This window comes from Mustela lutreola, chromosome 3, assembly GCF_030435805.1.
Source record: "Mustela lutreola isolate mMusLut2 chromosome 3, mMusLut2.pri, whole genome shotgun sequence".
Lineage (NCBI taxonomy): Eukaryota > Metazoa > Chordata > Mammalia > Carnivora > Mustelidae > Mustela > Mustela lutreola.
Genome location: NC_081292.1, coordinates 617,540 through 638,449, shown reverse-complemented (window position 1 = coordinate 638,449; position 20,910 = coordinate 617,540). Strand labels below are relative to the sequence as shown.

Sequence of the window (20,910 nt, the reverse complement as noted above, 5' to 3'; positions counted from 1 at the left end):
TGACGGCCGTGCTTCCCGGGAGGCCCCGCCGGCCCCACTCGGCGCGTGCGTGTGTGCTCACGCGTGCAAGGCCGTGCCTCTCGGGCCGTGTGTGTGTGAGCACCGTGTTCCTTCCTGGCCCTGTCCTCGCCCAGGTGTGAGCGCACCTGTGTGCCTCCTCAGGGCCTCGCCTGCTGCTTTGGGATCTGTGCCATCTCTCACCTGGATGACGTCCTGGCCCAGCTGGGGGACTTCATGAAGTCGGATGTGTTCAGAAGATCCACGGGCATTTTCAACATTTTCAAGGTACAGGGGTCGGGGTGACAGCTAGGAGGGCATCTCAGGTGGGACTGGCCTGGGCTTGTGTCTTGGCCGTGATTTGAGGTCCTGGGGGCTGGGCATTCCGGAGCTCCCTGGGCTCGGGGTCCCCTGCAGGTTGAGGGTGGGGCGGGGAGGCGACATCTGGTCCACACCTCCTGTGGGGGGGCTCTTAGCTGACGACAAGCGGTGGGCAGCCCTCTGCTAGCCACGGACTCTGACGGGGCTGCCGCTTTCTGGGGAAGCGTGACTCAGGAGGCACAGAGCACGGTCACCCCCACGCCAGCCCTTGTGGCCGGGTTTCCTGTCTCCGGGCGCCTGTTGCAATTTTAGAATCTGCGGGGCCCCAAGGATGGAGGATTCTAGTGCAGCCACTGGAGAGCGGATGGGGACCCAACTCTGGCCCTTGTGTTGCCTCTCATCCCACTCCGTTCTGCGCGGTCCCTGACTCAGGCCTTTCCCTTCTGCCACATGGTCCCCAGCCGGCCTGAGCCCTGCCTGCCTGTCCTGTTCTGCTGTCCCTGCCAGAGGAACTCTGGGGGGTCAGGTGGCGCCATCCACCCCTCGGCGACGACTCTGACGTTGTTGGCCAGCCCCACCCTTCTTCCAGAGGGACAGGGGAATCTGAGCGCGCGAGGCTTCCTGCGGGGGCTGAGGGCTCTGGCTGAGGCCCCGCCGCTCCCCTGGGCCCTTAGGAGCGCAGCGAGAACGAGCTGGAGAAGCTGAAGGGCACCGCGATCCTGTGCTACGGGCACGTGGCGGCGCGGGCCCCCCGGGAGCTGGTGCTGCCCAAGGTGGAGTCGGACCTCCTGCCGAACATGTTCCGCTACTTCAGCACCAAGGTGGGCGCCCGGCACACGGCCTGCGGGGGGGCCACCGCGGGGGCTGCGCGTGTTAATCCCTTTCACTTTCGTCGTTCAGGTTCTGGGAATAAAGGTAGAGACCAAGGTACAGTGTGTGGGAGCTCAGTGCGGGCTCTGCCTCTTCTCTCTTCTCGGGGCGGGGCTGGCCGTGAGCTTCAGGGACAGAAGCCAGGGGGACAGGCCCCGGGGCTCCCTGCTCCCAGTCCGGAGCCCGGCCCCACTGTCCGTGGAACATCTGCTCCTCTTGCGGCCCGGACGGGGACCCGGGAGTTAGAGCCCCGGCCTGGGCCTGGATGGTGGGTGGACGGAAGGGTGGCCTTCTGAGCGGCTGGATGGCAGGCCCGCAGCTGGGACTCTGCTCCCTGACGCCCACGGGGCTCACCTCTCGGTGAGTTCTAAAGCCAGTGGCGACGGTCAGACTCTCTGGCCTCACTAACACACCTGCTCTCTGGGACCGCTGGCACTAACCTGTCACACCTCCGAAGGAGCAGTCGGGCTTCTCCCTCGAAGAACGGGCCCTCTTGGATCTCCTGGGGCTGGCTGGGGCTAGGGTATTCTGACGGTCATTTCTTCTTCTGGCCCTTCATGTCCCCAGGACAGCACCCCTGCACCCCCTTTCCCGACCATCCCCAGAGGCCGAGTTGGTAGGACAGGCAGGGCCACGCTCCCTCCCGGGGGCTCTTCTCGGGCGCGCTCGCTTCCCTCCCACCTTGACAGACCCCTGCGGGGGGCACAGAGCACGCTGTTGGCCAGGGAGAGAGCTGGAGGCCCAGGGGCTCCGTCCCAGCCCCCTGATCCATGTGGCTTTGGGGAAAGCTGGAGGAGGGCAGGGGGAGAGTCCCTCAGGAGGAGCGAGTGTGGCTGTGGGCGGAGGGGAGGGCCTGTGGTGCGGCCTGTGTCGCCGTGAGCGCCAGCCATTGTGTGTGCAGCCCTGGGCCCCCACGTCGGGGCAGAACCGTGCTGTGGGGCGGGTGTCAGCGGCCTCCTGCAGCCCAGCGTCCTTCCAGGACCCGGCTCTGAAGCTGTGTCTGGTCCAGAGCGTGTGCATGGCCAGCCAGGCCATTTGCAGCAGTGCCCAGGCCGGCTCCTTCCACTTCTCCCGGAAGCCAGAGTTGGTGGCACAGATGATGGTGAGCTGGGGCCAGGGGTGGCGTTGAGGGTACTGCTGCAGGCGGGGAAGGTGGGCCTGGGGAGGGCACATGCAGTGAGGCACCCCAGCCCCCACTCAGCACAGCCTGAGAAGCCCACACCAGGCCGACCGCTAACCAGGGGAAAGCAGGTGCTTTGACCCAGGGCTGAGTCACAGGCCTGGCCCCCAGGAGTTCATCAAGGCAGAGCCCCAGGACTCCCTGAGATCACCCATTCGGAAGAAGGCCATGCTTGCCTGCACTTACCTGGTGTATCCTTTTCTCTGGGTGCTGGGGGGAGCTTCAGAGGGTGCCGTCTGTTCCCATGCTCTCTAGACGAGGGGTGCGGCCGCAGGGCAGGATGCGGGGTGGGGCGCGGGGCTGGAGAGGCCTCCGGCCCTTAACTGCGGGTTCAGCTCCTTGGAGCCGGCGCTGGAGGAGCAGATGCGGGCCGATCTGATGCGTCGCTGTCTGCACAGCGTCCTGTCCGTGCTGCCCAATCCCGAGGGGGAGTGCGACCACCAGGAGGTACTGCCCTGCGTCTGGGGGGCTGGGACAGGCTGCCGAACGGGGCAGGGTCACTGGTGTGGCTGGCCTCCCATCTCTTCCTAGTCCCTGTACCTGGATACCATGCGTGCCCTTGAGGATTTGCTCACCAGCCTCCTTCGGCGGGATATGACCCCCCAGGGCCTGCAGATCATGGTGGAGGTGTGCAGTGGGAGTGCACTGCCGGGGGGGACGTGGGGGGGGCGCGGGGGGCGGGCACCCCACCCGGCAGCCTGCCCCTTGGCTGCTTCTCCCGGCTCTCCCTGCCACGGGGGCCCTGGGGAGTTCTGTGCTCTCTGCAAGTGTGTGGTGTCAGGGGAGGGTCTTGAGCTGGGGGCAGCACCCCTCCTTCGTGGGCAGGTGTGCAGATGGGCTGAGCCCAGATGGGAGCCTGTACTCCCCTGCCCTCCACTGCACGGCACTGGGATGGAGAGAGCCCGTAGCCCCCGGGTGGGAGCTCTGGCCGCCTGGATCTCCAGGTGGCAGAGAGGGCAGGCACTGGCCAGCCGCCCTCCTCGCTGCCTCCCGGCAGTGGCAGGGGCAGGACTGACGTGCTTCAGGGAACAGCCTGGCCCTCTCTGGGCCTGGCTCGCTCTGGGCCCACCTAGGGTAGCCATGTCCGTGGAAAGGGACAGAGTGGGAGGTAGAGCGAGTGACCTGCCCTGACCCGACCAACGGGCCCTCGCAGCTAGGGAGGCTGGCCTGGCGGGGATGCTGAGCGGCCCGCGGCGCACAGGCTCCTGCTTCCCAGGCGAACCCCCGAGCTGGCACCGACGTGAAGCTCCTTCTTCCACAGCACCTGAGCCCATGGATCAAGTCCCCACGGGGCCACGAGCGGGCGCGGGCACTGGGCCTGAGCGCCTGCCTGCTGCGGTACTTCCTGGACCACCTCCGTGTTGGCGTGAGTGCCCGCTACAGTCCTAGAATATTCCTGCTGTGATTCTGGATTTTGGTAGGAACCGCATGGAACTGACGGACTGACGTGTTGGGCGACAGCATCTTTTTTTTTTTTTTTAAGATGTTTAGCTTATTTATTTGAGAGGACTGAGCAGGTGAGAACACGAGCAGGAGGGACAGACGGGAGGGAGAAGCAGGCTCCCCGCGGAGCAGGGACCCCCCCCCCCCCCCCCCCGCCGCATGCGGGGCTCGATCCCAGGACCCTAAGATCATGACCTGAGCCAAAGGCAGAGGCTTCACCCACTGAGACCCCCAGGTGCCCCAAGAGCATCTTTTAATAATGGGTCTTCCCCGAGGGTCCCCCAGAAGCAGGGCCCATGTCTGTGCAGCACGCGTGCTGGGTCGGAGGGCTCCTGGCTCTTGTCCGAGTAGCTTTCTCTGCCGTCGCTTTTACGAACTGCTTGTCGCTGGGATGTCCGAGAAGCATGGACTTGCGGGTACTTAGGAGGTGGCTCGTAAGATTCTTGGGTCATTTCTAGTGAGTTTTAGTTAGCGCTCTTCAGAGGGGCTGACCGTCCTGCCCTCCCCGCCCTGTGCCTCCGAGCCCCTGCCGTGCTAGCGCTCCGGGCCGCGCTGACAGTCCCCCTGCTTATTTCTGACCGTGTCCTGGTAGCATCTGAGGATGCTTCCTGTGGTTGTCTCTCGTGTTTGCTGCCACACCCAAACGTTCCTTCTGTACTGGCCGGATCTGCCGTGTGTCTCTCGCTGGCTTCTGCCTCCCGTGTGTGCCTTGGCAGGCTTCTCCCACTCCCGATTCCTTCAAGGCCTGCTGTTCACGTAATCCCGGTCCACTGGAGTTCACTCTTGTGTGTGAGGCGACAGATGTGTGACCTCGCTGGGCGGAACAGCAGCTGCCCACCTCCCCGCCCCCTGCGCTCTGCCCAGCGCCCCACCTCCCTCTGCTGGACACTCACTTCAGGTGGCAGCGGGGACGAGGGGCCCTTGAAGAGTCCTGTGCTTCCTTAAAGCATGGGCAGGGACAGGGCGGGGTGGGGGGCAGGGGAGGCAGGAGGCCGAGAGGTGTGTAAGGGCCGTCACCAGGCCCAGGGCAGGCAAGGCCATTTGCTTAGAGCAGAGTGGGCAAGGCTCTGTTATCTGAGGAGTGAAGATGGGACCCTAAAAGCTGGGGCCAGGACCCAGCGAGATGAAGCGGGGGGTCTCTCGCAGCCCCTCACCCGACAGAGCTTGCTTTCTCGAGGAGAGGACACGCCACACCTATCAGCCAGGATCGGCAGAGCTGCCTCCCTCTGCTGTCCTGTGGGGACTCGCCTCCTTCCCTCCTGACTGTCCCTCTGTCTGCACACACCTACGTACCCAGCCCTCCTCCGCTCGGGGACCCCTCCTCCTCCAGGGGGTGGGGAGGAGCCACCAAGGGGCTGTACTGGCCACTCTTGCCCGTATCTGGATCCAGGTGTTACAGGGGGCACCTGCCCACCCGTGGCTTCTTCGGGGTCCCGTCCCCCTCTCTGCTGTCCCCCGAGTGCCTCTGCAGGACCCCCTCCACCTGTCTCTCCAGGCCCTGGTGCCCTTCCACAACCTCGGCCTCCTCATAGGCCTCTTCTCCCCTCGCTGCGCGGACTTGTGGCCCGCCACCCGCCGGGAGGCCGTGAGCTGTGTCCACACCCTGCTGTACCTGCAGCTGAGCTACGACGGTGAGCCCGGGCTGGGTGCAGGTGCTGGGGGCCGAGGGGCAGAGTCTGGGCCCTGGGGGCTGCAGAGGTGCCTGCCCAGCTCCACTCTCCAACCTGCCTCTGTAGGCTTCGCCCGCGACTACCGGGACGATGTGGTTGAGCGACTCCTCACCCTCAAAGACGGCCTCGTGCACCCCGACCCTGACGTCCACTTCCACACCTGCCACAGCATCGGCCAGGTTACCAGTGGGAACAGCCGCCCAGGGCAGAGGGGCAGCACTGCCTGCGGCGGAGGGGCTCTCCGAGCAGTCAGGACCTTGCGTGTTGTGGGCTCCTCAGGGCGCTGGTGCAGGGCACCATGGGGCTAGTGGGCACGGTGCGGAGACTGGGCACAGAGGCAGGCGTCGCTCAGAAGATGCGCTCTCAGGCACCACCGCTGGCTGGCACTGCTGCCCTCTCCCTGGGGCCTACCCTCTGAGGCCCAGCGGCAGGGGCGTGGTCAGGAGCTGCTCTGAGGAGCAGAGAAAGCTGCCCCAGCCTCCCCCAAGAGCCCCCAGGCCAGGGCTGGGCTCCTCTTTCCTTTGATACCCAGAAATGGCCCTCGGGGGTCTGGAAGCTGTCTCTCCTACAGAAGGAAGAAGGGAGGGGTTACTCAGTGAGCGGCAAAGACGCAGGCCTGGGCAGGCCCGGGGAGGGTGTGGGTGGCTGGGGTGAGACTGGGCGGATATCCCGCCACCTTTCTGCCCATGGCTCCTGTATGTGTGGTTTTGTGACCTCGTCCAGCATGAGCACTGCTTCTGCACTTGAGCATTGAGCCCGGGGCTCTGCTGGGCCGAGAGGACAAGGAGGGGACTGTTGGGTGGGATGCATTACCCTCTGCCCTTGACTCTGGTCTGGAGAGTTCCAGAGCCACTGTGCCCACCGAGAGACCCCCGCTGCACCCCCCCCCCACCCCGCATCCCAGCTGCTGGTCAGGAGGGGCCTCCAGGAGGGCGCTCTGACCCGCCTGCTGTGCTGCAGGGACCACCTTCCAGGGGCTACGCAGGCCCTGGGGGCTGTGCCCATGGCCTGTGGGGCATCAGTGTGGACAAGGCTCCCATGTGAGCCACCACTGCCCCGGTGCCCGGGACAGGGTAAGGAGGGCTGGAGGAGGGGCGTGAGCAGCTGGAAGTGGGGCAGCCCTTGCCTCAGCCCCAGACCCCAGGGTGTTGGGTCTGTCTGGAAGGGCGCTGGCCCCCACCCTCGCAGTTGTTCTGACGCAACCGTCCTGCTAGATCATTGCGAAGCGCCTCCCGCCAGAGCAACTCATCAGCCTCTTGCTGACCATGTTTGAGGGGCTGGGCGACCCCGACAAGAACTGTTCTCGGGCCGCCACCGTCATGATCAACTGCCTGCTGAAGGAGCGAGGCAACGGGCTCCTGGAGAAGGTGCGGGGGCGGGGCCTTGCTGGGCGGGGCCACGGTGTGGGCGGGGCCTAGCCATTGATGTGGGTGGGCCTGGGGGCGGGGGCGGGGCCGGCGGCCTGCTGCCTGCGCTGGGGCTCCCGTGGTCCCGGCTCCTGTCCCCTTGCCCTGCCCGCCTGATAAGCAGAGGGTTTTCTCTTCCGGTTGAAGACAGGTGAGCACTGGGCCCAGGTGACTGCTGAGGAGTTGAGGGGGAGGAGGGAGGAAAGGGAAAGAAGATGCAGGGGTAAGGTGTAGGGAGCCCTTTAGCGAGTGGGCGCTGGGTGGGCGCTCTGGGCAGGACCGGGAGAGTCCCGCGGCCAGCTGCCCCAGAGAGGCCATGCGCGGGACACTCAGGTGCCGCCCGCTCCGCCGGCCCGTGCGTTCACCCTGCCTCTGGGCCCCTCGGCGGGAGCTCGGTGGCTGTCGACGCAGTGGTTCACTGTGTGCACTGCCAGCTGCTCTGTGTCGCGCGCCTACCGGCAGGCCCCTGTAGGGGTGAGGCAGGCTCCAAGGGTCCGGGGGGGGGGGCCTGCCCTGTCCTGCGCCTGGAACGCATGTGAACAGAGGACTTGTCCAAAGCACCCAGCCCCGGGAGTCCCCCCCCCCCCCCAGACAAGCACGCGCAGAGCAGAGCACCTGTCCGTCTCCCAGCTCCTGGTCCCTACCCCGGCACCCCACAGGGTGGCACGGAGCACAGCCGCCTGCGGGCAGCGCCGCCCAATGGTGACCTGGGAGGTCGTGCATGTTGCTGCCTCGCTCAGTCCTGCCTCACTCCTGCCGGCGAGCCGTTGGTCCCTCATTCTGTCCGTCCCATCCCCTGGCCTCAGTTCCCAGTCTGGGCAGTCTTTTTTTTTTTTTTTTTTTTAAGATTTATTTATTTATTTATTTATTTATTGCCAGAGATCACAAATAGGCAGAGAGAGAAAGGGAAGCAGGGTCCCCCCTGAGCGGAGAGCCCCGTTTGGGGCTCGATCCCAGGACCTGAGCAGAAGGCAGAGGCTTTAACGCAGTGCCCCAGTCTGGGCAGTCTTGACGCGAGCTGTCCGAGCTCAGGTTCTTTGACTTGAGGGTGCGTGTCTGTTGGGGACATACGGGGGGAAGGACTGGCCTGCAGGAGAGGCCCCTGCGGAGCTCTGCCGCTGGCTTTCCAGGCAGCCCCCCTCCTGCCAGCAGCAGGTGGGGCCCCAGCGAGCCCCATGGTGTCCAACTCTGATGCACACCCTTTCTGCCGTGCGCGCAAGGGCTCCGGACGCGTTCAGTCTGCGTCTCTCTGGTGGCCGATGCAGTTGAACCGTTCACCCGTGTGTGCTGGCTACTCGGGGGTCCTCCCTCGTGAAGACACCAGTGTTCTGCCCACGTTTCGTCTGGGGTGTCTGCGCTTTTACTGGTGGTGGAAGTACTTTATCTGTGCAGGGCACGCGCTCTGTTTTGGAGGCCGGCACACACTGGGGCGTGTGCACGCATCTCAAACACTTTCTCAAGACAGCGATGGAGGAGCGCTGGGCAAGGCCGCGGGACAGCGGAGCCGGCTCCCAGTGAGGGCTGCAGCAGGTGCGGCGGGTGGCAGAGCCTGGACCTGGAGGAGAGCTGTGGCAGGGTCGGGGAAGGGGTGCGGCCATGACAGGGCCTGCCAGCTGGAGGTCTGGGTTGTAGTTTGCGTCCCGCGGGGTGCCAGCTGGTACTCCGGACTGGTTTTACCGTCAGTTCCCGCGTGATGAGTGACGGTGGGCGTTTCCTGGTGCACTGGTTGGCTGCGCATATGTCTTCTTTGGGGACGTGTCTGTGTCCTTGGCCCAGTTTAATGTGCTGTCGTTGGATCTGCCATTGGGTCGCAGAGGCTGCACGTGTTCTGAGCGCCGGCATGGCATCGGGGATGATTTACAGACGTTCTTCCCCATTCTCCAGGGTTCCTCCTCACTCTGCTGACTGTGTCATTTGATGCATGAAAGTTTTGTTTTTTTTTAAAGGTTTTATTTATTTGACAAAGACAGAGGCGGAACACAAGTAGTGGGGGAGGGAGAAGCAGGCTGCCCACTGAGCAGGGAGTGTGACACAGGTCTTGATCCCAGGACCCTGGGATCACAAACTGAGCTGAAGGCAGATGCTTAACGACTGAGCCCCCCTCCCCGCCCCCGCGCCGTTTGTTTTCTTTACAAGAAAACTCTAAACCCAGGGTGGGGCTTGAGCTCATGACTCTGAGACCAAGAACCGCGGGCTGGACGAGCTGAGCCAGGTACCCCTAACGGGAGTTTTTAAGTTTGATGTAGTCCTATATTTTTGCCCACTTTTTAAAAAGATTTTAATCTACTTATTAGAGCAAGCACAAGCAGGGGTAGAAGCAGGCTTCCCGCAAAGCAGGGAGCCCGATTCGGGGCTCGAACCCAGGACTCTGGGATCACAACCTGAGCCGAAGGCAGAGGCTCAACGACTGACCCCCACCCCCAGGTGCCCCGATATTTTTGTTGTGGTTGCCTGTTCTTGTGGGTTACAGCCAAGAAATCATTGCCAAATGCAGTGTCACAAAGCTTTTCTTTTTTCCTAGGAGTTTTCTAGGTTTTGGTCTTGCTACTCACAGTAGACCCGGGCTCCTCTCCACGGGCCCCTCACCCCAGGCTGGCGGGCGGGTGCTCATGCTGCTGCTTTTTCCACACTGTCCTCTCCAGCTCAGGCTCACAGACAGGGCCCTTCCCGTGCCTCCCTCAGGGAGGGGTGTTCCTGACACCCGGGCCCGCACTGTGAGTCTGTGGCCACCAGAGGCTCATGGGGGCCGTGGCACACCGGCCTCTTGTGCCCACGGATGCCATGGCGGGCCGCTGTTTCCGTTCCTGTCCTGGCAGAACTTGGCGGGGGGACATCCTGGAGACGCCAGGACGCTGTTAGAGGGTCAGCTTCTCTGACATCAAATCAGAAGATGGGGTCCTCGGGGGTGACGCGTGACTGGACACAGTATGAACTAGGGCACATTGGACCACTGAGCACAGAGGGCAGGACAGAGCAGCCTCCGCAGGCTCCTGACCTCCGTGGTACTGGCAGGCAGAGAAGGGCCTTGTGCGGATGGCTGGGAACGTGCAGGGGAAGCCAAGGGAGCAGGACAGCCAGACGTAAACAGCGTGGGGCTGGCACTGTGGCAGGCGGCCCGTGGCCCGGCAGCTCCCTGCGGGCCTGTGCCTGGAGCAGTGGAACAGCCGCGGGAGTCGGACGCTCACAGCGGCACAGTCCGCAACAGCCAAGTGATGGCCACGGCCTACACGGAAGTGCGACGCGTGCTCCCCACACAGCGGGTGCGGATTCAGCAGCCGAGCGGAACAAAGCTGAAACCCGCTGCCTGGGCACCGCCCGGGAAACGTCTGCAAAACTCAAGACACGAGACACCAAAGGCCCGGGGTGTGAGTGCACAGCTCCGACGTTCGCACGGCCGGCTGTGGGGCTGCCAGGGGCGGGGAGGGGTGGCTGATGCACGTGAAGTTTCTTGGGGGTGACGGGGACACTCTCGGATGGGCGAGTGCGGCTGCCTGACGCTCTGGGCACCCCAGAGACCCCCGAGTTGCATATGTACAGCGGGTGGGCTCCGTGGCGAGTGGTCCGGTCTGCAAAGGCGCCAGGAGGAAACCACGGAGCAGGAGAGCGAGAGCCGGGGCGCAGGCGCGGGGGGGCGCAGGCGCGGGGGGCGCAGGCGCGGGGCTGGTGAAGCTGAGCCAGAACCACTGAGCAGGCCGAGCCCCACACGGTGGGCCGTCAGAACGCAGACCCCCATCCTGGGACAGGACGGGGCTGGCTCACCGGAGCCGACCCTGGGCCGAGAGCCTCCGTGGCCCCGCACTGGGGTTCTAGGTGCTGAGCGAAACAGGCAGCAGCGAGGAAAGTATCAGAGACTGGGGATAAACCCACCAAACCAGTTGGAAGGAAACACCTGGTGCGTCGGGGCAGAGAGCCAGCACCCGAAGTGAGCGAGGGGGGAGAAGCCACTCGCTCCCGCGCCCGCAGAACCGCCCCGCAGCCCACGGGCTCGCTGCCGGGACTAGCGAGTGACACGGAAATCAGCTGGGCCGGCAGCTGTGGTCGCAGCCCAGCGCACGCGCGGGCCGTGTGTCCAGGCCGAGAGCCTGGGAGAATGGAGCACGTTGAGCCCCGGACTCGGGGGCTGGGGGTTCCTGTGGACGCTGCTGCACACCCGCGGGAACAAGACCCCAGACCCAGCTGGTGTGGAAGACACCCCTCCCGGCTCAGCACGTCTTCACTGCTGGGGCTTCCCCAGCCGGCCTGGAGAGGACGCGGCTCCCTGTGGACAGCCCTGGCGTGAGTGTGCTGATCTGCCTTCTGTACCCAAAGTTGTAGAAGAATGTTGTCATGCTCACGAGTCCTTTGAGAGATGACAGTGACGGCACCTCCCCCTGCAGCCCAGCCAGGGGCCTCTGGCTTGCCCACACGGGCGCAGGGCCTCCCACGTGCCCCACGGGCCCTTGCTGGCCAGCGTGGGCCTGGCCTGGAACATTCCACCGTCATAGCTGTGGCCAGGCCCTTCTTGCTGCTCCTCCTCCCGGGCACCCAGGAGGGGCCAGCTGTCCTCGTCCAGGGGACCGTGCGCCTGCCTCCGTCTCGTCTGCTGTCCTCTCAGACCCGTGGCTGCCACTATGCAGCCTCCAGCGTCGTGGGTCCCCGTGCTTGGGGCCAGCGCCTCCTCCGCATCAGCCTGGGGACCCACAGTGACGAGGCCATGCCCAGAATAGGGCCTGCCGGGCCAGGGCTGGGCAGGGGCACAGGCCACCCGCGGTCGCACTCTCCCTGCTGCTGCTTGCACCTGACGGCCCCTCTGGCTTCTGGGATGACGGCGGCCAGCCATGCCCCAGCACAGCTCAAGAGCCAGCGTCCGCGTCCTGGTCCTCTCTGTCCCAGTGCAGCAGTCACCTTGTTGCCTGGTGCGGGTGGCTGTGTGTGCTGTTCCAGGGGCCGGAGGCTGTGTGTCTCTGCCCGGGGGTACGAGGGCCCCACAGGAGCTGGTGACCGCCATGTGCACCCCAGTGGCCTCCCATGCTGTGTGCGCCCCACAGACCTCCGGCCCGTGTGCACGTGGTACCTCCAGCCCCTTGCTGGCTTCTCGGATGCTTGTTACTTCCCACATGGAATCCAGGCCCTCGCTCTCGGGCCACAGCGACCCCACCGGAAGGGGCCAGGCTCTTGCCTTCTCCCTTTGGTCTGGTGGCCGGCAGTGTGATCTGTGGGGCTCCCTCCCCATGACCCCGCTGAGTGGGGCTCACAGCCAGCCGCTCTCCCCGGGGCCCCTGCCCTGCGGGCACCGGAATGTCTCGGGCTGGGGGTGCGGGCCCAGGGCCTGACCTCCGTGGCCCACTGCCTGCAGGTACCTGAGCTTGTGACCGTGCTCCGCTCGAAGCTGCGGGACACCCGGGAGGAGGCCATCCTGCAGGCCGCCCAGCACAGCGTGTACCTCCTGGCGTCCCAGCACTGCGCCGCCGTGGTGGCCAGCCTCCTGGGCAGCCCCCTGCCCTTTGACAGGTACGTGGCGCCTGCCAGGCTGTGGGGGGGGCTGGGGTCCGGCCGCGGGGCTCCAGGCCAAGGCCCAGCTCACACACCACACTTGAGGGTCCTGCCTGTCGCCAGCCCCTCCTGCGTCAGTGCGCACAGCCCCTTGCTCTGCTGGGGAGGGTCCCCCACTCGCACTTCCCGCTCCTGCCTTTGCTACTGGGGAGGCCTCTGAGCTCCCGTGCTGGGGTCCTCCGTGCCCCATGCGGGGGTCCGCACGCCCCCACCCCCAGCTGGCAGGTGCTGTCCTCTGCCCCGTGCACTCTCCTCTCCCTGACTTGTGTTGGCTGTGTCTTGCTGAGGCGCGTGGAGCCCTGCTGCCCAGTTGGGGTGCCTCTCTTCCTCAGGGACGCCCCCGACGTTGGGGTACATCGTCGGACGTCCTGTCCCTGTCAATCTTGTCTGCCTGGCCTTGGGACACGGATGACTGCATTTCACGGCTGGCGTGACGGGAGCCCCGCCCCCCGCGACCACTTCTCCGCCTCTTCTGATCTTGTTTCTTGTCTTCTTTTAGCTTGACTGGGACTTTTTTGTGAATTGGTTTTGCCCCTGAATTAGTCCAGAAGTCATACCCACCCCATTTCTGTTCTTCTGGTGGCGGCCCCGAGAGTGACGCTGTGTGCACGGAGCCCGGCTCACGAGCACTCCCTCGGGCCTTTGCACGTGGGGCTCCTTCTGGGCATCTGCATGGACAGGGACCCGGAAGGGTCTGGCTGTGGCCGCGGCCCGCCAGCCGCTCCACTCCTGCGGGCCCCGCCCTTTGCTGGTCACTCAGCCCATGGCTTCTCCTTTCGGGGCCGTGTCACCGGCACCACCCACGGCCCGGACGGGGGCGGGGAAGTTGTCCAGCCCCCAGTAGTGCCCGTGGGCCCCTCACCTGAAACTCCCTCGAAGCGTCCCGCCACCTGACTGCTGTCACTAGACATGCTCCGCCCCGTCGTGAGCGCAGATAACAGAATCCGTGCAGAAACCCTGGCGTTTCCTGCCGGCTTCCTTGACGAGCCCTCGGTCTCTGCTCTGGGGCACACCTGCTGGGGGTGGTGCTCAGGCACAAACGCCCCCCCCCCAGTTTATGCACAAGAGCAAAACTGTCCCAGCCCAGGCATCTGCATGGGGTAGCTGTGGGCCCGATCCGGCCAGCAACTGGTTTTTGTCCAAAGTGTGAGCTCACGATGAGCTTACGAGTGGTTAGGAAAGGAAATCAAAATAATAATTCTTTGCGGCTTGTGAAAAATCATATGAAATTGAAACCTGTCCATAAGCAAAGTGATTGGAACGTGGTACGCTGCTCCCTTCCATGGCAGTGTCCACAGAGGCCCTGTGTCTGGGGTCAGAAGGGTGCTGGGCCCTGTCCTGGACACAGGTGGATGTGTCCACCATGCCCAGCGCCTCCCTGTGTCCCCATCGGCACGCCACACCCTCCCTCCTGCTGGGCACGCGCGTTTGGCTTGTGTCGCTTTCCTTCTGCGCGGTGGGTCCTCGGCGTCTCCCCGCTGAGAGTCTGCGGTCTCCGGCTCTGGCATGGGCAGGTGTCCTCGCCCGGCTGCCCTTGAACGTTCTGTGGAGTCGGGAGTCTGGTTGGACAGGTCTTTCTGTGCACTGGTTGGGGGCCGGGCCAGGCTGCTGCAGGGCCACTGGGCCAGGCTGCTGCAGGGCCACTGGGCCAGGCTGCTGCAGGGCCACTGGGCCAGGCTGCTGCAGGGCCACTGGAGGCCGCAAGTGTCCGTCCTCGGTCCTGCACAGCCCACTGGACCTTCCGTCCCTTTTCTCTTGGAGACCCATCCCCCTCTTCCTCACCTCTGTCCCTCCCCGCTCTTGGACTGAGTTCAAGGGGACCTCTCCCGGCCGGGGTCCCCGGTCGCCATGACCTCCCGTGTCTCGGGGGAAGGGCGGCGCCTGTTCTTTCCAAATCGCTCTTCGGAGCGTCCAGGTCCCACCAGGGGTTTGAAGCAGGACTTCTGTGCGGCCCGAGGACTGGGTGGCTTTGGGGCAGTCGCACTCCCAGGGCCTGGTGGGCCCGGCTCGCTCTGGCCGAGGCCTGCAGAGTGCTCTCTCCTCCGGGAAAGCCTCTTGGGGGGCCTCAGGGCCTGTGTTCATGTCGCCCCATTCTCCCTGTCCTCTGTGGCCTGCTGCTCGCCTCCCAGACCCCCAGGGACAGGAGAGATGCAAGGTCAGGGGGTCGTCTCCCGGCTGGTGAGAGTGAAGGCCCGCGGGCGCGTCGGAGGGCCACGGTGTGGGGCCGGCAGGGACCTGGGGGTGACTGGCCTTCCGCCCTGTTCCAGCCACACCTGTACTCTGTGGCGCGCGCTGGCTGTGGAGCCCGGCCTCACCACGCAGGTCCTGGGGCTGCTCCTGGACAAGATGAGCAAGGACGTCCCGTTCAAGGAGACCCGGACCTTCCTGCTGAGCAGCTCCCCGGGCCGCGAGGCCACTCTGCTGCCCCTTGCCGTGAGTGGGGTCCTGGGGCTGCCGCGTGGGGCCCCGCACGGCCTTCCCCCTGCTCGTCGAGGAGGCCGGGGGAGGGGCCGTGTTGCTGCCGGCAGGAGGACCCCACAGGTGGCCCGGGTGCCACCCTTCAGGCACCTGGCAGCTAATAGGGGTGCGGGCGCCAGCCCCGCTTGGAGGCCGAGCTCGTTAAGGCCCCACAGGTGTTGGTCCCCAAGGGCATGGAGTCCGTTTCATCCTGCGGAAAAACGTAAGCCCGCTTGGCAACATTTTCAGCAGTAAAGCAGCTGTGAGAATTCTCTCCTCCTCCTGCGGTGGGACCGAGCGCAGATGGCGGAAGGCCTGTCCCCAGGTGGCCACACTGCCCCCGTGCCTGCCTCTGGCCCCTGATGGCCCAGCTAGGCTGCAGCCTTCCCTGGGCCCGAGCTCTCCACGCATGCCAGGGTGGGCCGCGGGCTGGGCTGGTTTTGGGGTGCAGGGCCCAGCCTTCACCACGGCCAGCCCCTGAGGGAGGACTGAGCCTGACGCAGCCCCTGTCCCCAGGCCACGTGCGCGCTGTACGAGGTGATGAGCACGCCGGCGTCCGGGCCCGCGGTGCTCGGGCTCTACCCCCAGCTGTTCGCGGCGCTGCTGCAGCGGGTCAGCTGCACCGTGGGCGTCACGCTGCCGCGGACCCTGCAGGCCAAGGAGAGGAGGAGCACGGCCTCTGCTCCAGCCCCCAGGACCCTCGAGCCCTGCAGGTAGGCGGGCCCCCTCCCCCACTGCCCCCGACACTGTGGCACGAGCCCGTGTGTGTGCACGCGTGTGCAAGGGCACCCCGCATCCTGGCAGTCAGGGACAGGACCGGAAGTGCAGGCCAGGCCTTGGGGGCTTGACTCGGGGCCTGCTTTGTGTCTGGGACACTGGCACTTCCCCCGGGGATGATGTCCTGGGTCCCACAGTCGGGGCTGGGGCTGTGGGGGAGGCAGCTGCTGTTTGCCCATGGCCTGCAGGGGCTTGTCGGACGCTCAGGTAGGTCCAGAGTCCTGCCTCCTCTAGAACGTGGGGCCACGGGGTGAGCCCCCCTCACAGCCCCACGTGTGCCGCCTCAGTCCTGAGCTCTGGGTTTCTGCCGCCCTCCCAGCCCATCAGGGACCCCCTTCGGACGTGTCAGACGCCCCGCCCCACGGAGAGGGCTCCTCCCCTGCAGCTGTCACTGGGCTGTGGGAACCTTGTGGTCTCTACCAAGTGGGCCCGGGGTCCTGGGGCAGGAGGCCAGCGGCTGGAGCGGCCTGCCGGCAGCAGTTACCAGAGCTGGTGCCGGGACACCTGCCTGCCTGACCTGGTCTCATTCCTGCGCCCTCTGGGGAGGCACCTCAGGGCTCCAGGTGACTGCTCCAGGCCACAGGGCGACACACGAAGCCCGAGGAACAGTGAGCTCAGGCTACCTCCCTACCCACTGCAGGCCTGCGGGGTCAAGTGGCCCCCGGGGGTGCAGCGGGCAGCATTTGCTTGTCCCCTCCTCTCGGCCCCCGGGCTGCCCCACACAGGAGCCACTCACACCTTTTGCCAGAGACCGTTCAGCAGAGCCTTCTGGTTCTGCGCAGACCAAGCGGAAAATGTGAATGGACTTGGCGCCTTGGGCCTGGCGCACCGACCCCGCTCCATGGCCTGGGAGCTGCAGGGCTACAAGCTCCCATCAGGCTCCCCAGCTGCCACCCCTGAGCTGAGGGGTGCAGGGCCAGGCCTCGGAAGTCTGACCCCAGGAAGGACCCCATCTGTAAGAACCCTCGGCAGCAGGGTGGACAGGCCGTGGTGGCGCCTCATCCGAGCAGCTAGCACACTTCTCAGGCAAACCTGCGTCCGGGCACTTGGGCTTGGTCACGGCCCGTCGGAACTGGAACTGGCCCTGAACAAGCCGTCTGGTCACAGAGCCCCTGCCGCTCGTGGAGGCCTGGCGGGAACCTGCGGCCGGACACCAGCGTCACGTGCTCTGCCTTAGGGGCGAGGTGGCCACTTGCCGGGGAGAGGTCAGCCCTGGGGAGGGCGGGAGGTGCTGTGGTCCCGGCGCCGCCTGTGCGGCACCCCCCAGCCCCGGTGAGCACGCTCGGGGCTGCAGGCATTGCCGCGGGGCTCTGCTGAGACCCAGGCCCGCGGGCTCCCTCCCCTGTCGCCTGCCTGCTGCCGGCCCCCAGTGCTTCCCAGTCAGCTGGGCAAAAGGCAGTTGCTAAATCCCAAATGCGCCCTGGGGGCTCCGGCCGCTCCTGCAAGGGAGACTGGAGAGGCCGGTGCCCGCAGGGCTGGGTGAAGGCGGTGGGCACAGCTGTGCCTGCCATCCCCCCGGCTGGGCCGCCGGCCCGTCCTGGCCTGTGGGCAGGGTTGCCCTCCTCACCTGCCATCCCTAACCTGGGTTCTGGGGTCTCCCGGGGAGGGTGTGGCTGTGCGCCTGTGAGCACGGGGGCTCGTTCTTGGGGGCCTGGACCCTGCTCCTCTGGCCGCTCATCTGAAGACCCCTCGCAAGTCAGACCCTGACCCGCTATATGCTTTCTATGCTACTTTCGATAACTTTCTATGCTTTCTTCTGTTTCTTAATTAAATGGAGGTCATCAAGGAAACTGAAAAGCTCTGTAGGTTGTGACACGAACAGTGCCGCGAGGCCTTGGGCCACTGCCAGCAGCGACTCCCCACCTGCCCGTCATAGGGTGGTGGTCAGAGGGTCCAGAGCTACCTCCTGGTGCCCAGCTCGAGATGGGGGGAACTGAGGGGCCCCCCAGAGGGTGCTGCTGGCCGGGTACAGGCCAGGCAGCCCGGAGACATCCCCCCGACCCAGGAGGCTGAGCCTGTGTATGTGGGGGGCCCTCTGGCACCCGCAGACCCATCCGCACATGTCCCTGCAGCTCTGCCGTGGAGGCCCTGCAGGCCATGCTGCTCCGGGGCGGCAGCGAGGACGTGGTGCAGTGCATGGAGCTGGAGGGAGGCTGGCAGCTGCTCAGGACCTCAGCGGGGCACGAGGAGGGGGTCGCCCGGCTGGCCAGGTTCGGCTTGGGCTGTCTGGGGCCCTGGGACCCCCACACATGAGGACCAGGGCCCTCTGCCCTGCTGCACAGCTGGGCTGGGGACCTCCTCTGGGTGTGTGCAAGTGGGGAGGCCACCAAGGCAGCTGTGCTGACAGCTGGGGGCAGGGGGCGAGGGCCCAGGAGGGGAGGCAGGGGCAGCCCTGGACGTGGCAGTTGGGGCAGGGCAGCCTGAGGCCCCAAAACTCACAGTGTGTGGCTGGCCTCCCTCCCTAGCGCCATGGCCAAGTTTGCGGGTCCCCGGCTGCCCCTGGTGATGGCGGCGCTCGTGGGCACACAGGGCAGCACGTACGAGATCCAGCGGGTCACCTCCACAGGGTTTCTGGCCGAGGTAGGGGTCACCTGCTCCAGATGGCCATGGGGCCTGAGGGCGGGGGATGCTCTGCCCCACCCGTGGGAGGCGGTCCCACTGTGCGCCCATGAAGAGAGGCCTTGGCTGTGGGGTCCTCGCTGGGCCCTCTGCGGGGGCGGGGCCCTCTCCCCGGCCCAATGCATCCCTCCCTCTGCAGCCCTTTTGTGGCTGTGACCGTGCCAAAGACGGGCCCTGAGTGAGCTGGGTCAAGAGTCAGAGACCAGAGGCCTTGGCCACATGCACTGCTCCCAGCAAGTCTGGACCAGGTCTGGGGTGGGGACAAGGCCCCGGGGGTCAGTGCAGTGGGCGGGGCGGTCACGGCACCTCTGCTTCCAGCTGCTGAACAGCAACGTGGTGAATGACCTAATGCTCCTGGAGTCGCTGCTGGACAACCTGGCGGCCCGGCAGAAAGACCCGTGCGCCAGCGTGCGGCGGCTGGTGCTCCGAGGCCTGGCCAACATCGCCTCTGGCTCCCCGGACAAGGTCAGGAACACTATGTGGGTGCTGCGGTTGGGCACGGGGGCAGGGGGCCAGCGGGCACCACCATGGGGATGGGTCTGCGGGGCGAGGGCTTCCTGACCTGGGGCACTGCTGAATGCGGGCACCCCCCCCAGGTGCAGGCCCATGGCCCCCAGCTCCTGACGGCTGTGCTTGGCGGACTGGACGACAGGGATGACCCTCACAACCTGGTGGCCCTGGAGGCCATGGTGGGCCTGGCAAGACTGCTGGACCTGATGGAGCCCCAGGACCTGCACCCCGTGCTGCCGCACGTCGCCATCCGCATCCGGCCCTTCTTCGACAGTGTAGGCTGGGTGGGGCGGGCGAGGGGCCCGAGGCCTCACATTCTCCCCCGCCCCCCCCACGCCCGTGGCACCTCCTCTCTGAGCCTTAGGCCCTGGCTCTACCCTGCTACCTGGGCCCCACAGCATGGGTGTCACCCCTGTGCCCCCTGCAGACCCTCTAGAGTACGTGCTGGTGCCCTCCCCGGCACTGCCCCTGTCCCACGAGGGCTAGTTCTTTCTCGGCAGCCCCTCTCCACCCCTCCCCAGGTGCCCGGGCAGGGCATGTGGCCATTACACAGGGACAGGGAGGGCGGCATGGGGAAGGGGCCTGAGGCCCGGGACTGGCTGACGCCGGCCCGTCCACACCCCGCCCCCCCCGCCCTCGCAGGAGAAGATGGAGCTCCGTTCTGCCTCCATCCGCCTCTTCGGGCACCTCAACAAGGCCTGCCACGGCGGGGGCTGCAAGGACGTGTTCCTGGAGCAGGTCGTGGGCGGGCTGGTGCCTCTGCTGCTGCATCTGCAGGACCCCCAAGCCGCCGTGAGCAGCGTGAGTCTCCCGCAGGGGCCGGGCGGGCCGGGCTGGCCGGGCTCTCGGTCGCGGGGACTCACCCGCACGACCCGCAGGCCTGCAGGTTCGCCCTGTGCATGAGCGGCCCCAACCTCAAGTGCGAGGAGCTGGCCGTGGCCCTGCAGAAGCACCTCCGGGAGGGGCGGGGCCTGCACTTCGGGGAGTTCCTCAACTGCGCCTGCAAACTCCTGGTGAGGGCCGGGCCGGGGCGCGGGGGCGCGGGGGCGCCGGGGGCGCGGGGGCCCAGGCTGGAGGCCGGCTCATGGCCTCTCTGCAGATGCACCACCTCCCAGACCTGCTGGGCCGCCTGGTGAGCACCAGCCTGTTCTACTTCAAGAGCAGCTGGGAGGACATCCGGGCCGCCGCCCCGATGCTCACAGGTGAGCCGCGCCCCCGCGGGCCACGCCCACCCGCCTGGCCCGCCCCGACCACGCCCCTAACCCCGCCCCACCGCCCAGGGTTCCTGGTGCTGCACGCGGAGGCGGAGCACCGGCCGCAGGTGGACCTGGAGCCGCTCACCGCAGGTCAGCCCCGGGCAAGCCCCGCCCCCACCCCACCCCCAACCTGTCCGGCTGCGCGGGGCCTCACTGACCTGTGGGCACCAGGGGGGACTAAGTGATTTTCCTGGATTTCAAGGATTTTTCCCCTGTCACTGGTGACCTCATCGTCTCTACTAGTTCACGGAAACTTCTTAACTGTTCCAAAAGAGCTTAAAAAACACTAAAAAAGGAAAAACTATCTTTCCGTTGGCTCTCAGGCGCTCCGGCAGAGGCCTGTCTTAGGAGGGCGGTGGGCGGGTGGCCCCAGCGGGCGGGGGCGGGGGCGGGAGGGGGCGCGCACCGGGAGAGAGGTGGGCCCAGGCGGGGGCTGGGGGGTGGGGTGTTGGCAGCCGCCCTGGGCTCAGGGCGTCCTCTGGAGGCTGCAGGGGCAACCCTTGGCAGCAGCCCGCTGTCCCCCCCCCCTCTCGGGTCCCCCAGCGCTCCAGCTGCTGCTCAAGGACCCAGCCCCGCTGGTGCGCGTGAAGGCTGCCGAGACTCTGGGCCGCCTGGGGAAGTTCGCCTGAGGCTCCCGCCGCGACAAGCAGCAGCAGCCTGGGTCTGACCGCCCTGGGGCGCCCCAAGGAGCCCCCTGCCCGACGCAGAGTCGGGACCTGCCGGCGCCCACCCCACCACACGAGTCCAACGCCTGCCCTTCTGGAGAGGCCACAGGAGGCCAGCGCGGGGCGGGGGTGGGAGAGCTAGCCGCTGTACTCCCCACTCCGGTTTCCAATAAAGCCATTGGGTCCTCAGCAGGTGGTGTGGGAGTG

The 20,910-nt window shown here is 66.2% G+C and overlaps 1 protein-coding gene across 6 annotated transcripts in view; it reads left to right on the top strand.

Annotated features, from left to right (window-relative positions):
- MROH1 (maestro heat like repeat family member 1) overlaps window positions 1–20,892 on the top strand; it is a 60,957-nt gene extending 40,065 nt beyond the window's left edge. For 3 of the 6 annotated variants that reach the window (XM_059165455.1, XM_059165454.1, XM_059165456.1), the window contains exons 21-43: window positions 163–285; window positions 993–1,139; window positions 1,219–1,245; window positions 2,168–2,290; window positions 2,480–2,559; window positions 2,704–2,815; window positions 2,900–2,995; window positions 3,630–3,734; window positions 5,307–5,442; window positions 5,548–5,660; window positions 6,696–6,848; window positions 12,223–12,377; window positions 14,687–14,852; window positions 15,393–15,589; window positions 17,726–17,863; window positions 18,119–18,233; window positions 18,591–18,737; window positions 18,869–19,057; window positions 19,425–19,583; window positions 19,661–19,795; window positions 19,882–19,984; window positions 20,063–20,128; window positions 20,582–20,892. In XM_059165455.1, coding sequence (XP_059021438.1) covers window positions 163–285; window positions 993–1,139; window positions 1,219–1,245; window positions 2,168–2,290; window positions 2,480–2,559; window positions 2,704–2,815; window positions 2,900–2,995; window positions 3,630–3,734; window positions 5,307–5,442; window positions 5,548–5,660; window positions 6,696–6,848; window positions 12,223–12,377; window positions 14,687–14,852; window positions 15,393–15,589; window positions 17,726–17,863; window positions 18,119–18,233; window positions 18,591–18,737; window positions 18,869–19,057; window positions 19,425–19,583; window positions 19,661–19,795; window positions 19,882–19,984; window positions 20,063–20,128; window positions 20,582–20,667 — 2,871 coding nt within the window. In that variant the 3' untranslated portion in view covers window positions 20,668–20,892. Of the gene's footprint in view, window positions 1–134; window positions 286–992; window positions 1,140–1,218; window positions 1,246–2,167; window positions 2,291–2,479; window positions 2,560–2,703; window positions 2,816–2,899; window positions 2,996–3,629; window positions 3,735–5,306; window positions 5,443–5,547; window positions 5,661–6,695; window positions 6,849–12,222; window positions 12,378–14,686; window positions 14,853–15,392; window positions 15,590–15,972; window positions 17,864–18,118; window positions 18,234–18,590; window positions 18,738–18,868; window positions 19,058–19,424; window positions 19,584–19,660; window positions 19,796–19,881; window positions 19,985–20,062; window positions 20,129–20,581 lie in introns of those variants that run through there. The other 3 variants (XM_059165458.1, XM_059165459.1, XM_059165460.1) reach the window with 3 other exon arrangements.
- Window positions 20,893–20,910: the final 18 nt, after the last annotated feature.